The sequence below is a fragment of the Chiroxiphia lanceolata genome, chromosome 3 (assembly GCF_009829145.1).
Source record: "Chiroxiphia lanceolata isolate bChiLan1 chromosome 3, bChiLan1.pri, whole genome shotgun sequence".
In the NCBI taxonomy this organism is placed as follows: Eukaryota; Metazoa; Chordata; class Aves; order Passeriformes; family Pipridae; genus Chiroxiphia; species Chiroxiphia lanceolata.
This window is the reverse complement of record NC_045639.1, coordinates 101,015,683-101,032,185: the sequence shown is the minus strand read 5'-3', so window position 1 is coordinate 101,032,185 and position 16,503 is coordinate 101,015,683. Positions and strand designations below refer to the sequence as shown.

Sequence of the window (16,503 nt, the reverse complement as noted above, 5' to 3'; positions counted from 1 at the left end):
ATGTTGAGGGGGACCATGTCGAAGACTTTACAGAACTCCAGATAAATGACATCTGTAGCCCTTCTCTTGTCAACTGCCATAGTCACCCCACCATAGGAGGCCACTGGATTGGTCAGGCAGGCCTTGCCCTTGGTGAAGCTGTGCTGACTGTCTTGGATCACCTCCCCGTCCTCCATGTGTCTTGGATGATCTGTTCCATGATCTTCTCAGGCACAGAGATGAGTCTGATGGGCCAGTAGTTCCTGGGGTCTTCCTTTCTACTATTTTTAAAATTTGCAATCTATCCATCTCCTGATGCAGAGGGCAACTTCTCCTCCCCCTCCTTCCTCTCCTGTCCCTTCTGAACAGCCTGTAGCCATCAATAGTCACATTCCAATCTTGGGACTCGTTCCCACCAAGTTTCCAGAATGGCAACTGGGTCATATTTTTCTAACAGCATGGTGGCTTCCAGCTCCTCCTGTTTGTTGCCCATGCTGTGTGCACTGATATAAAGGCACCTCAACTGGTTTTGTTGGCCATGTCACCTTCTTAGAGGAATGTCCGTTTCACTGGTGTTTCCCTGTTGGCTTCCGTTACCTCAGGAGCCCCTGGTTGATCTCCATAGGAGTTCAAGAGTGCTCCAGCACGGAGCCACTGGCTGAGGGCCCTCACTAGCACTGCGTCCCTCTAACCTTGATATGTCATCGCACAGCTTGTCATAGGCAAGCCTAATATTATGCCCCTCCCCTGTCATGTCTAGTTTAAAGCTCTGTGAATTAGCTGTGCTGGCTCTCAGGCAAAGACTCTCCCATTTTGAGAAAGGTGAATTCTGTCTGATGCCTAGTGCCCTGTAGGCCTTCCTGTTATCAAAACTGACAAAATGTTGGTGGTGACACCAACCATGGTACCATGTATCAATATACTGGGTCTATATATTTCTTTCAGTGTCACTGCCTGCAACTGAAAGGATAGAGGGAAAATAAGTTGTGCTCCAGATTCCCTCACCAATTGTCCCATGGTCCTCAAGACTCTTTGGTTGCACTTGGACTGTGCCTTTCAACTTCATTGCCTCCCACATGGAAGACCAGTAATGGATAGTAGTCCAAGGACCATATCAGGGTAGGGCCTTTCCTGGTGGTTTCCTTAACGCAGACCCCCAGGGAGGCAGCAGGCTTCTGAAGGGGATGGTCCATATAGCATATTGGACCCTCTGTTCCCTTAGAAGGGAATCACCTACAACTGCAATCCATCTTCTCTTCCTTGTGAAACTGGTCTTGATATGAGGTGTAGGCCTTTCTGACCCTTGGAATACCTCTGGTGTAATGGACTGTCTTTGTCATCATCCATTGACTAGCCTTTCACATCCAGAGCCTCATACCTATAGTACAGAGGCACCTGGGAGTGTGGAGATGGGCAAAGGGGGGGGCGGTGTTTGTCTGCTGCCCTGAGTGAGACTTCCCTCCATCCACTTCTTTTTGAGATACTGTCTTAGAATCTAGAATCATTAAGGCTGGGAAAAACCTCCAAGATTATCAAGTTCAACCTTTGACCAAACACCATCACATCAACTTAACCAACAGCACTAAATGCCACATCCGGTTGTTTCTTGAATACTTCCAGGGATGGTGACTCAACCACTTCCCTGGGCAGGCCCTTCTAATGCTTAACCACCCTCTTCAGCAAAGAAATGCTTCCTGATGTCCAACCTGAACCTCCCCTGGTGCAGCTGCCTTCTGCCTGCTGGGGGGAGGATACAGGACCCCTGGATCCTGTTTTTTTCTGGTGGCTGTTCTGTCTCAGAAAGGCCAGAGCATAATTCCAGTAGTTTCTCTCCTTGGACTCTGTCATGGTCCTTAACCTTTCTTCTTCCTCACTTAGCTGTACCACCAGGCTGGACCAGGATTGTCTGCCTGGTCACACCCCACACAGCTGTTGTCTCTACTGCTGTCCAATACTGGTGACTGGCTCTGGCCCTCCCTGCAGCCTGAGACCTGGATGGGAGCTCTGTCTGGGTTGTCACACCCTTCCTGGCAAGTGCAGAGGCCATAACTTTCTGCCTTGTGGATACCATATCTGAGCTCCTTCCCAGAGGGTGATGACCACCAGTGAAGCTCACCTCTTGAGTCAGTGGGGTGACTACACCCTTCCTGTGCACCTGGCTTTGCAAACTGCCTTGTCGCGCTTCTGGTCACTCCCACTGCCTGGAGTGAGGCATGTTGGGGACCTTGGTTTCATTAGCACCTCCTGTGAGAATACTGACAGCTCCTGGCAGGTCAGAAAAAGCCACTTTGTGGAGGGATCTGTTGCTCTGCCATGGAACAGACCAGCCTTGGAGCAGCTTCTCTTGGAGAGTGACAGTTAGGTTCTTTTATGCCGTGTTTAAAAAAAAATCTGAATGTTTAGAGGCATTTGGTATGCTATGTAAATTTATGCAATGAATTGTCCTGACTGTCTTAAAGATTCCTATGTAGATGTGATCATCAAGAGAAATCAGCTGAATGCAGCTGAAATTTGACATTCTGCTTGGTAAATTGTGATGGGAGTTAAATACACAAAAATGTACTGTAATGAATTGGCAAACAAATGAAAACTTTTCCAGATACCTCAGGCAAAATCTTACCTATTTATTTTTCAGATGTTCGTGCTGCAAGAGACCAGATGAATATTGGAGGACTTCCTTATCCCACATTGCCTTTACATGAGGCACCTGCAAGAGCAACATCTCTGTTCAGTCAACCTTCATCAGCTTGCTCTTCTACAACCTCCTTCAATGGACCTTTCAATAGTGGAGTTTTGTCACCACAACCTCATAGCAGTTACTATAGTGGTATGACAGGACCTCAGCATCCCTTTTACAATCGGGTAAATAATCGAGATCCAATTAACATTCTTCTGATTTAATCTGGTAATACTGCAGATGTCATCTATAAAATAGTGAAATACCCATGCAAGTTTTATTTAGGAGTTCAGAAAAGTCCAAGAGTTGACAAATCCAACAGTAACATTTAGTCACTGTTGTCTGGGAGAGAAATGAGGTAAAAAACAAATTAACGAAGGGAAAAAAGGTCAAATCATTTTGACACTGCTCAGTTGTAGGATATTGCAGGGCTTTTCTGGGGGGGCGGGATGGGAGGGTAAACTTTACTCAATTGTTCATGTACTCACAGACATTGAAAGGGATCCCAGCTTTTTCTTGGTGACTTTTGTTAAAACATAACAGAAACTCAAGTGGGGAGCTACATTACAAGAATGTATGTCTGTCTTCCCTTTTGTCTCTTTTTAAAGTTATTCTGTGATCTTTTCCCTAATTCCGGTGTTACACTAATTTAAAGGAATTAACATAAATTGCATAAAAAATACATTTTTGAGCTATTTGTGGGCCTCAGAAAACATAGTCCTGGGAATGGCTCACCTGAAAATTAAATGAGTGCTTTATGGTATAGTCAAATCGAGTCTAAACTTTCTGATTTTGTAGGATGTATTCAGTATTTTTAAACTTTATTTTTAATTTTTTTTTTAGTACTATCGTAAAAAAAAAACAAACATAGGAGCTGATATAAGTCATAGCTTACTTCTATCTACAGGAAATAGCCTCACTTTGAGTAGATTTGATTGTAGGTAAATGTATAAACTAGTAAGCTGAAAAGTAAATTGAATTATTCCTAAATCAGTGTTTACTAACCAAAGCAAAAAAAAAAAAAAGAGTACAGTAGCATAGAAGTTTTAAGTTATCTTATTCTAAAATTATCCTTATATACCTTCAATACAGTGACATACTGTTTTGTTGAAAATAATGTAAAATGGCGTATACTTTGAAGTGGTCCAACGCTGATAAACACTTGTCACATGAGTATTGGTGCTGATACTAGCTCAGCTTTGTTAAAATAGGTGTTTCGTTGGAAGCCCTGTTTTTGTGTCTGTTTTGCCCTGTTTTGTGTTACTGTACATGACAAGGTTTAAAGTCAGGGGTGATATACCGTTGAAACCTGTATGGGTTTTTTTGGCTCTAATAAGCATTACAGAAACAATTATTCGTGAGTCATAAGCTGTTCTTACAATCGGTTATTTGTTCATTTGTGTGAAGTACATACACAGGCTTAAGAGGTATGCTTACTTTTTTGCCTGCTGAAGACTAAAATGCTTCAGTTTTGGCCTTTCTCTCTGGAATTTTATACTACCCTTCTAAAGTATAATTGTTTTTGGTGTTTCACTTACACATATTTTCAAGAGAGCTGAATTCATTACTTTAAACTCATGAAGGTACTGTCATGAACACCACATACTGAGATAAGTGATGAGAACCTTTAAGAGTAGGAAGTTCATCCTGAAGACTGTTTCCTTCAGCATTTTCAATCATGTTTCACTTCTCAGGTATTTGTAAGAATGGTGTTTAAAAAAAAGAATAGCAATTGAAGAATAGGCTCTCCCCAGTAAAAGTTTCTGAGAGAGGTCTTGAATCTGGTATGACACAAGACAATGGATTCAAATGCTTCTGTGGAAATGGCTGAATTTTATTCAAAACCCACTCTGAGTTCTGGGATATGTACCATATTCTGACCAGTGAATGGTTCCTGTCCTGTTGTCTTTAAGCATTCATTTGTCTTAACAAAGAAACCTTTGAGCTATTGGGGAAAACACTCTGTTTAGTTTTAGGAAATACACTTTTTTATTATGTATATTTCTCTTTGTTCTTTAGATTCTTCTGTGTTATAGACCTTGAACTTGCAGTGGACGGAATCTATTAATTTTGGTTTAAAATCCCAGTCTCCCTCTGAGTAGCTGGAAAGGAAATAACAGTCCTATTTATCAGGTCTTCAACTTAGCACTCTGGCTATCATTATAGGGCTGTCTGACATGTACAGTTGACCACTGTCTAATGGCCTGCTACAAGCTGAATTCAAGTTCAAGTTCTAAGAACTGCAGCTCTCATCGATCATTGTGAAGATCATTTTTCTTATATGGAAGGTCATAGCAGTAGGGAGGTCTAATTGGGATTTCCTGGGTGGGAGCTAGAATTGATGGTATGTATTTTTTTTTTTTTTTTCAAAAAAGGAGAAAATTCTCTGGTGTCTTGAAAAGATAATAACCACTCCTGTGTTTTGTAGGCTATGTGCAGACTTGAAGAGCAGCTCTACACTGATTTATGCCCAATATGTTCTTATATTGATATCATGTTTTTATGATACCTATATTATACTTCAAATTAAGATTGAGTCTGTAGCATTCAAACCTATAATTGAGAATTAATCCCACAGTTGGGAAGCAGTGGAGTAGCTGAAGTGGGTTCAAGGCTTGATTAGAAATTATGGAAGAATTGTGAGATAATTGCGTTAGTGGACAAATTTTTTTCCATTGCTTTGTAGTTTGATGTCTTGCAAGCAGCAAGTGGGTGCTCGGTGTGTTTTTCAGAGAACAGGCACTGCAGTGAGAGCTGGGCACTTGGATGCATTATGATCATTGAGCATTTCATGCTTGGGGGTTTTCCATGTGGTTTAAAACTCTTAGTGGAAAACTGATGCATTAGATTATTCCATTATATTTTCTGAAAATAAATCTCTCTTTAAAAAAAGTTCATATTATTTCTAGAATATGTCTTATGAGAGTAGAATAATTTTAATTCAGTGAGTTTTCTGCATCTTTCTATACTAACCAGTTAATGTAAGGCAAAGGCTAGATATTGGTTCTCCTACATATTTAAACCAAACCAAACTTCCCCATTTAGACTAATAGTTACAGTGCATATTGTGTAACTTTGTACTTTGGAAGAGCATATGAAATTTCTGTGGTAATCGTGTGAAAGTGTTCAGTCTCCCTCTAGCAGCTAAGAATATGGGACCATTTTTATTTTCCATAAAGTGCTTGAAGTTTTAGCATATGCCATCTACATAAGTGATACCTTCAGACATTAAACTTAAATTTCTTAATTCATATAGGGCTCCTTCTGAATACAGAAGGTTTTTTGTCCTTATTGACAGATCTAAAGTGAAATATTTCAACAAATTTTACTCTGCTCTCGTAGATTGGGCCCTTGAGTTATACAATTATTACTCTTTACTGAATTTGCTGCAGTAGATTAATCAGAATCTGGTCATGTGCAGAAACACACAACCAAATAATATGTTCTCTTGTTAAGTAGCTGGATAATACAATTTTGGAAATACTATGTATAGAACTCTACAGAAATCTGTAATACAGCCATTGTTTTGAGACTTTTTTAGGTTTTTGTGATTTTTTTGTTTGTTTGTTTGTTTATTTGTTTGTTTTGGGGGTTTTATTAAGAACTAGGTAAATGAGTTTGAAAGCAATGAGTGCTATAATTCTGCTTTTTCTAAAGTCTAAATTAACATTGTCCTTTAAAATGATATTTGTATTGAACAACGTGCATTAATATATTTCCAACAAAACAAAGCTATACTGTCAGCTATAAGAATCTATTTATAAATTTATAAAATCTAGCATTTGTGGAAACCCTCAGGTTGGGTGCCACAGATATGGGAAGTTCTACTAATGCTATTACGTGTCACACTTCTTGTTTGTTTGATACAATTGTCTTGGCTATTATTAATTGCAGGTTTTACTGAGCATCTGATTTTGAGTTTAGAAGGTCAGAGAGTGAAATTGTCAGAATTATCCTTAAATTATCCTTTTTCCATACTCAAAACACGTTAGAGTGTAGCTACCAAAAAAACCATTCCAACTCTGTTCCTCCAGAAAACCATGCCAGAGCACCTGTTGGCTCTGAGGAGAATGAAAGGGTGTCAATTGCTGAGAGATTTTGAATAACTCACTACAGAGTTTTTGACTGAATTCTGTTCAATGCAAAAAGTAAAGAAAGCTATTAGTAATTTCTCTTTTCACTTTATTAAATTCAACTAGAGGATGTGTTTTGTTGAAATGATTTTTATTTTATTATTACATTTTGATTTGTGTAATTGTTTGTCCCTTTTTTGTTACACTTTTTTTTTTCCATAGCCATTCTTTGCCCCATATCTTTACATGCCAAGGTATTACCCTGGCAGTTCTCATCTCATCTCACGTCCACCACTAAAAACGAGTTTGTCCAGAGATCAGAACAATGGCCTAGTAAGTATTTTGAAGGGTAATTAAAATACTAACCTAGACAATAAATATAGTGAGTAATGAAAATGAAGGTTATTAATGATGATTCTCTATTAGACAAGTATAAGCTTTATATTATAAATATTTTAAGCAAAGGTATTATTAACATGTAATGTAAAATGTATTTTGTTTTAACTTTAGAAATTCAGTACAGAGGAAAACCAATTCTAACATCCATGTATAAAGATTAAAGGAGTAATACTGGCAAAAAATATTTTAATGAAAATGCCAATTGTACTATAACACTGAAATTGACATAGTGTAATATTTTAAGAAAATGAGTACTACTTGTAAACTTGTTCCATTTTTTTTAATAATATGTCACAAATTCTTTCACGTGTCTGTAGAAGATAAAATTGCATCCTTTAATGTTGTAACAAATACTAGAAAATGAAAGGTCAAATTAAAATGTTAAAAGAAATGTAAAACAAAATACATTTTATCTTAAATGTTTTTGCAAGTACATATAATTCAACTTTACCCATGAAAAGGAGAAATGAGCAGACGTCTCTACCTTCCTATAGAATAATAAATTTCCTATTTAACAGTATTTATTTTACTGACAGAAGGCTGTTCAAATGGAATTATGAACTAAGGGAAGATAAAAACATAAAAGCCTCACTTGTCCATCACTTTAACTATAGGATATTGATACAATGAGCAAAGCTGTTAAAAGGTTGTAAAAACTTTAATCACTTCAAGAAAACAAATGTGTTTCTGTTGAATTATGTATTATTATGAGATCATTCTCATTCACTGTTTACTTCATAATTTTTGTTGAGCCCTTGATCATTTTACCCAAACCATAATATTTTGTTGTTGTTAGGATGTTATCAAGGAGGATGCTGATGAGGGGCTTCCTTCACCCACAGACCCCTCAATGGTAAATGAGTAGTCATGTGGTGTGGAAATTTTAGCATCTCATTGCTTTTTCAGCAGTAATGAGTCTGCATTAATCATAACTGCAGTTCACTAACACTGCATCAGTGGCTTTGGTGGGCAAATAGAGTAGTAGAAAACTAATGTAGTTCGTGAATGAATTTGAGCTAATATGTCACTTTTAAGATGTATTCTATTTTCCCCTGTAGTTTTCCCCTTGCCTTTCTCAGTAGCTGTGGTGAGCTTTCAGTAAAAAGTGTTGTGGTAGCTAAACAGAGTGAAGAATGACAGCTGGTCATTCAGTGCTTAAATTTTAGAAGTAACTGTGTTTTTCTGCTTCAGTCAACTCTCTCGCCCAAACCCTACTTCTTTAGTTGGTGACATAAAGCTATTGAAGGTAACACTGTATAAAGCAACTTTGGATAGAAATGGGAAAAAAAAAAATTACTGGTCATAAGCTTATTCTTGAGTCAGAATGCTAACCTTTTCCATGATTTGTGTTTGTTTTATCCTGAGTATTCACAGAAAGAAGTCATCTTATGATATAAGTTTAACTCTAATTGTGATCATGATTTATTACTGAAACAAAGAGGTTCACATGACTGTCATGATTCTCTTAATGTTTGCTGCCCATGGTTTTTGGCAATAGTTATAGTTTAATCTCAGTTATTTTTTCTTGTAGTAGATCATTGCAAAAATGTCTTTCTGTTGTTATACAATGAAAAAAAAAACCCCACACAAACTTCAAACTGTATTTAACTGCACGTAACTTTCACTGAGCAACCATGTATGGGTGATGCAATGGAAAATGTACCCTGAAGTTCTCTCTCCCACATTATTAGCTACCTTGTGTGAAGGGAGTAATTTTTCCTTGTAGTATATTTTTGAAGATGAAGTCTTCCCTGTGTTTGATTCCTTATCTCAGTATCCCATTCTCTTCCCAGACCACTGAAATTTCTCAAAAAAGAACTTTCTCAAAAGTATTAGAGTGATGACTGAAGTGTGCGTGTATCCATGAATGTGAAAAGGGACACAAGCCTGGAAAAGTGGGATTTAGTCTCAGGGTAGGGAATGAGTTCCAGCAGCAGGCCTGGACCTGGTTGCTCTTCAGCTTGCTGCTGAGTGTGTATCTTAAAGCACGCACAGGCTGCAGCTTCAAACAGCAATTTAAAAGATTCCTATAAGTTATGGAATCTATTGCCTGTAAGTAAGGAAGAAAATATAGGAGTTAAAACATTAAATAGAAACTCTGTGTGAAATAATGATATTGCAGGATTTTATTAGATCTAATTTTGAGTTTAATTTATACTACTGTGAATCTGTGTAGTGCAGCACATCAGATCATGTACTTTTCTAAGACTTAGTAATATTTTATATATTGGTGTAAATCTAAAACTGAATTTTTTTTAAAGTCTCTAGGTAGTTGACAGGAATATTTGTTAGTCAGGTTATGATATTTTGTGTGATGCCTTGTCAGGGTTTCACCTATTCTAAAACAACTTCTTTTGTCAACTTTATTGAATTTTCTGTGAAAAGAAACAGTATTATACCTGTGTTATTTACTACAATTATCTGTAGATGATGGGTACAATAATTTCATCCACCTATTTAGGTAGCTCTTAATTGATGGGTCGTTGCTGCTGTATAAGTGATACAACTTTACTTATTAAATGGATTGGTGCATGCAAAGTAATTAAATAAACTAAAAAACCTGTACAAAGTAGTTAATGAAAACTAAGATGTGTAATTGATTTGGTGATTGAAAACAAGAGGAGCATGTAGAATCAAAATTGTCTTTCATGCACAACTGGCAAAGAGCCAGAAATGTTGCAATTTTACTTCTGTGTAAAATAGAAAATAATCATTATTTTGGATGTTTGAGTCGTAACAGGGCAAAAAAAAAGGATTAGTCAGGAGTATAATTTTTTCTATATACAGATCATCATAGCTGCTTATTGCCTGAGTTGACAGAGCTGTGTTGAGGCTGTTATGTGATCTAGTTAAGGCTTCAGTGTTGTTGTCAGTCTGACATTGGAGTTGGCCAAGTTCTGAAATTCCAGATCCTGATCATTAGTCCCATAATATCAGTGTAAGTCTACGTTAGCTTAGTAGAAATGAGGAATATTTTGGGAACAGTCATCCCGTATCGAGAATTTGATACACCTTCTACCACTTTCTATGTTTCTATATTTCTGTTCTTCTATATTTGGATTCTGTTGCTGATGATAAAACTTGTCTATCTCAGACTGTAGTTAACTGTTCTTTGCTGAATGGATCAAAACATAGGTGTCAAACTGGTAAGTTTACCAAATACCATCTATTTAGTTGTATCGGCATGAAACTGCATTGCAAATTTTAGGGTATTGGCTTAAATCACTAATGGAAATAGACTTAAGATATCTTTGACAGCCTTTGACATCTGGGATGGAGGCAAACATGCTTTTCTGCTGGTTTTACTGTACAAATGCTTATTTCTGAATAACTTTTGAGTGCTCTTTTGAAGAGTTTGTAGGTGGATTGCAGTGTTACCAGACATGGAATGGTAACACAGAATGGCTCACAGAATCCTCTATTATGTTAGAAATCAAACTAGCATTAGCAGTGCTAATCTGTAATAAACTTGATTTTATGCTTTAGTTTGCATTGTTAATTGTGACTAGTTAGGGTGCAGCTTGTTGTGATATAATTACTTTGTTTGTTTAAATACATTTTTTCATAGTGCACTGAATATATAATCCCTTAAGATGTAGTTAATATGTATGCTTTGAATGAGAACTAATGTGGCCCAGAGCATATAGTATAGATAGATAAATATACAGCACTCTGAGAAACTGGAAGTAATTTGCAAAGTTTTGAGCATGAATGAAAATGTATGGCATGGGAGTTTTCTTACAGACTTTCCAGTGCTTTTATGTAGCATTTTTGTGCTTTGAATATTTGTTTTCATAACAAATAACTTTTCAGTTCTGTGGGTGGTGCTGGTTTGCTTTTTTTTTGGGTGGTGGCAAGGGTAGTGGGCAGGTTCAGTTATACTGAAGTTTTAAAAGGTATTTGAGATACATCAGTGGTATAATGTGATCTTGAAATGACCGGAGAATGTTTTATTAAAAGCAGGATTTTCCATCAGAAACATTATATAAAACTTTTATGCAAAACAAAATATAGCAAGTGTTGATTCTTTTACGAGTGCAAACCAGAGTAGTCTGCTTATAGGAAAATAGTATTTGTATAGCATATCCTAAATGTATATTGTGAAGATCTGTCTTAGAAGTTTCATCACATTATGAAAATATCCCATTTGTGTCCTAACACTGATTCCCTCTGTTTACTTTAAAGCATGTCGTCTGTATGTTCAACCTTTGTGATGTCGCTTTAAGCTGTTGTTTCTTTTAATTCTGTTTTGTCCTTTTCTGAAAGCTGTGTGAATCTGGGTTAAACAAAAACAGACAGGTACAGCCACTTTCTGTGAATTATCATTCACTTGTTTCGGAGTCATTTCAGAAGCTCTCATACTGGTGCTTCTTGCTGGGCTGTCTGTAAACTAATGCTCATTACTAGCCTTGAGGTTTGTTTTGACAAGCTGCTTTTAGCTTTTGCATGGCAAATACTTTTCAGACTAATGTTCTCTAAGCATCTCTCACAAAACCACTAAGGCTGAAAAATGTGTCAGTTTAAGTACAGTTTTAATTCACTTACATGATGACAATATCCCTAAAGCTATTACATTACTTATTCTTCAGAGAGTTCTTTTCATAAAGAATGATTTGGATTAATGTGCATCTATTTCAAACAGTTCACACTTTAACAAAAATAGTCTAAATATTTTAGCTCTTTTATGTATTTCTTTTTATACACAGAAAGCAAAGTTTCTAAACTAAGTCTTCATGCATGCAGAAAGAATAGCTTGTTCTTGATTGCTAAAAAACCATTTTGATCTGAAGGAGAACTGTTAAATTAGAAGTGTTTAAAACTTCATTTATTTCTAGATATATCATAAATGTATTCAATAGATTCCGAGAACAAAGGCAATTGCTTGCATACATTGCTTAGGGATCATTTATTTTAGTAGTGCTGCAATGTAATTTTGGCTATAATGGTTTCCTTTATTTTAATTGATAAGCTTTTTTTCAAAAAATAATTAAGATTTAAATTAACGTAATATCTTGTCTTCATTGATGTTTTATCTAACTCATACCAATAGTAAATAGTGTGTTTGTGGGGAAATAATGGACAAAACCAATATTCTGAAGAAAAGCTGAAAATAAAAAAAAAAAAAGATTTTTTAAAAGGGAAAAATAAAGATGTTCATAAAAGTATATGATAAATAGTTTATGGGTCCTGTCATCTTCATCAGTTTGATGGTTGGCTTGTATCCTTAACGTGATGTAGATTTTAGATGTGCTAAAAGTCAGACTAAATTAAGACATAAAATTTGTACTTTAGATGCCTGTATGATAACTAATTAGGTATTGTAGGCACCTAATTAGGGATACATTGCAGAATCTGAAAAGTAGCTGTCTTGTCCTCAGAAGGAATACCAAGCCTTTGCCTAAGAGCCTAGACTGGAGTGGAATTATAATGTCTAATTTTTATGCAATAATTTAGGTAGACTACCTTCCCAGAAAATGGGGTATGTCTTTTGTTTGTGTAGTATCCAGTGAACATCACACTAAAAAAAAATTATAAATGGTCACAGGAACAAAGATTAGTGCCCCAGCTGTTTCTAGGCAAGTGTGTGAACCGCCAGGCTTGAATTCCCAACAACCTCCTGTAGTGTTCCCAAAAGGAGTTAACAGCTATTTTTAAGTCCATTTCAAGCACATCTGGCAGAGAACTTGTGGGAATTACATGTAGTATCATCTAAACTTTGAAACTGTGAGTAGCTTAGCTGGGGAGAATGCCTACCTCCCCAGATCAGGATATCTTTGACAACAGTATGTCAAAAATTACTCTGAGGTTAAATGATAGTAGATAATGGAGGTTTGGATTGCTGCCTTGGAATTACTATTTGAATAAATTAATTGTAAATATCCTAGTTTAGATATTTCAGATATTGTTAATGGCATTCTCTATGATGATCCTTGGTTTTCATAAGCAATATGTTTGGATCTATTAATTTATATTAATTCTAAAAGATTAAACAACTTTGAAGTAATTAAATAAAAATGGGGGGGAAAGTATTGCAATTATAGAACCAGTCTTCATTGGTGATTTGAGTATAATAAAATTTGATTAATTGAACTGTGGATAGTCAAAGTGCACGTTTACATCCCAGTGTTTATACATGTGATGGATGATGAGCTCTGAAGCTTTAGAAGCTCTTTTGCATCCTCCCAAAATGAGCTGTTTGGTGCATGGTCTACAGTGCTGAAACCAAAAGTTCAGGAAAAAGCAATGGTGCAGCCTCCTTCCCAGGAGGAGAGTGTACTCTGTACCTACATAGGGAGTATTTTATAACTGATAGAACGGGTTCTGATTTTGCTTTTAGGAATTTGGAATCACTGGTGTAACTGCACAGGTCCCCATCCAAGGAATATGTGGGGGTTTTTTGAGAACGTACTGTCTTAGGGTACTGACTACATGCAGATGCATTTGGCTTGGTTTTCCACCCTTTCTTTGAAATTCCCAGAAGCTGGCAACATTAACGGGACAACTCCTGTGTTTTCAAAGCTGAATCATAAATATTTTCTACCTAAATCTTGCCAAAGTTTGAGTTGTATGAAGCATGCTCGTAGTATCTTGGAGGGCAGTTGCAGTGCTGATGAGTGTTTCTGTACTGTGGTACACAGCCCCTGGGCTGATCTTGCATAAATAGAGCTGAAGGAACATCTGGAAAATGGACAGATGTTGCTAAAATTACCCAAAGAATCCAAGTCATTGAGGAGTTATGTTTTAGGTTATCTTTGTCTCATACTAAACCAGGAGTTTCTAATACAGGAAGATCTGAGTTGTATCTTCATTATTTGAAAAAACCAAACATCCCAGAACTAAACTAACCACTAAAATCAGGGGGAAACTTGTGAGTGAAGATGCATTTTAAATTGATTAACCCTTACTTAATATTTCTGATTTTTATATTTCTTTTCTTAACATAATTTAGGAGAGTTATTTTGTCATAGAGGCAGGACACAAGATACTGGGGCTTTTTCTCGTATAAATACCTATAATAAAGGTTTCCCAATATATAGATATTCTGATAGCAATTAAAAATGCCTGTGCATTCTTATTCTCATCTCTTAATTTTAAAATGTAGTTGAACAAAGCTTGATTTGTGTTAGTGTGTATTGTGAAATTCTAGGTGTACTGAGTACTTGAACAAGTCTTATGTGCATGTTTTCTCACATTACAGGGAACAGGACCAGGATCAACCACAGGAGGATCACATGTGTCTCTGAGCACAATGAGTGTGGAAGCTGTGTGTGAGAAGCTAAAGCAGATAGATGGTCTAGACCAGAGCATGTTACTTCAGTACTCTGCAACAATAAAAAAGGTATCAGCGGAATTTCATTAATGTATTTAGTACCTAAACGTGGAGCTACACAAGGAAAAGGAAATACTTAGTTGCCTCTCTTCTTGAAAATGTTTACTGAAACACATCAAATGTCAAAACAACATCCTAACTTCTGTGCATGCCAAGTTTGGAGGACATTTTTAATACAAGCATTTATTTTTGCAAGAAAATGTGCTCTGTCAAAAGGGAAAAACAGTCAGAAATATAAATGCTATGAGACTGGTTATTTTGAGAATAGAGGCAAGAAAGATGTTTTCAAAATTGCCATGTATAATAAATAGATAAAAAAGGTTGCAAATGTGTTCTATCTCCAGGTAGCAACATCCCTTTTTTTCGCAGTGAAAAATTGGCACATCTCTTCTGTTGTAAATGAGTGGTGAAGATGGTTCCATTTCTTTATCACAGTCCGCATCTGTTTGCTTCAGAAAAAGGCAACAGTTTTTCTGTTACTGTTCTTTTCTCTGATAGATACATTCTCACAGAATAATTTTTTCCTTTATTAATTTTTTTTCCACTGTTCTGTGTGAACGTTTTTTTTCACCTTTTACAAAGAAAGAAGGGGAAAATACAAAGGTTGTCATTAGTGAGTGTTTTTGCTGAGCTCGCTTTGTGCTGGAACCTATCATATCTTAAATACAGGAAGGATGTTGATTCAAGGATTAAGAGACAGGTTTAAGTTGCTTAAAGCAAGAAATAGAATGTTAGATTGCAGGTCATTAAGCGTAGCTGCAAAAAACTTCAGTTGCTTCCGTTGCCCTAGAGTGTGAAAAGAATGTGCTCATCAGTTATCTCTAACAAGATTCCTCTTATTTATATTCTTGCATTTCTTACTGTAAAAAAGAGGGATGAAAATGGCTCAGCCTGGTCTCTTTCCTGGTTTGATTTAAGACCATCTGCTGGGATATGGGAACAAAACCATTGAGATCCCTCAGTATAAGCAGAGCTCTCAGCTTGGGTCTTCTATTTTCTGACTGCTCTCCTAAGACATGGTTCCTCTTTTACATTCTGTCCATCCACTGATATGTGGTATGAAAAGAAATACCTCTTGAAATTGAAATGGTTTTGTATTGAATTTGGTGTCTTTGAAAGTTAAGCACTATATAAACATGCCTAATGTAAGGAATCATCACCTTTCTGGAATATATGTGTTGTTTAAGCACTTTCTTTAGAAAGAAATCTAGTCTTCTATCCCTGGGTATTTCTGATGATGGGAGGAATGTAAGCCTGTATTATGCAGACAGGAAACTTGATGGAGGTAGTACTTGATCTTAGATGCCTTAAAGCAGGGGTCAGATGATGCCTGGGACTTCATTATCTGATTGTCTTCAGATGCTTGGGCATCTGCAGTCCAATTGTTCTGAGTCAGAGAAATTTAGGCAGATTAATGTGGTTTATTGTCCCTGGAATTTTCTACCAATAATGTGTTGTTTCCTTATGTCAGTTTATAGAATACAATCATATTGCCTTTCATATACACATTTTTAGTGTATATTTATATTATTATTTAATATTTCCCTTTTTTCCATGACACATAGGTGGCTCTTATCCATCAGCAATCATCAATAAATGTACTTTTATAAAAATACATTATATAGAATTGGACTTAAGAGTGGTGTTGGGGAGTTTCACTAGTAGTCCGCATCCAATTTTTAGTCTATTACTGCCATGCCATAAATCTTGTATCTGTAATTTACATTATTTAGTTTTATTGTTTCAGGCAAATATAAATGGTCGTGTCTTGGCTCAGTGCAATATTGATGAATTGAAAAAAGAAATGAATATGAATTTTGGTGACTGGCACCTGTTCAGGAGCATGGTAAGACTTTCTGTTCGGTATTCAGGTCATCATAAATTAGTCTTTTTCAATATGAATATTTTTTTCTCCCTTGTTGCTTTCTTTTTGTCATCACCTTTAAGTTTGTAAGTATTGTCTTAAAACATGCATGCATCTATTATTTTGTTACTTTGTCTTTTTGTCTTGAGCACTAATGAATAACTGCTTCCCTATAGATTTG

The 16,503-nt window shown here is 36.4% G+C and overlaps 1 protein-coding gene across 1 annotated transcript in view; it reads left to right on the top strand.

Moving 5' to 3' along the window:
- KIDINS220 (kinase D interacting substrate 220) overlaps positions 1 to 16,503 on the top strand; it is a 76,301-nt gene that overhangs the window by 54,319 nt on the left and 5,479 nt on the right. Inside the window, 5 exon segments of the mRNA XM_032682337.1 lie at positions 2,615 to 2,841; positions 6,952 to 7,062; positions 7,925 to 7,981; positions 14,327 to 14,467; positions 16,206 to 16,304. Of these exon segments, the coding sequence (XP_032538228.1) occupies positions 2,615 to 2,841; positions 6,952 to 7,062; positions 7,925 to 7,981; positions 14,327 to 14,467; positions 16,206 to 16,304 (635 nt within the window).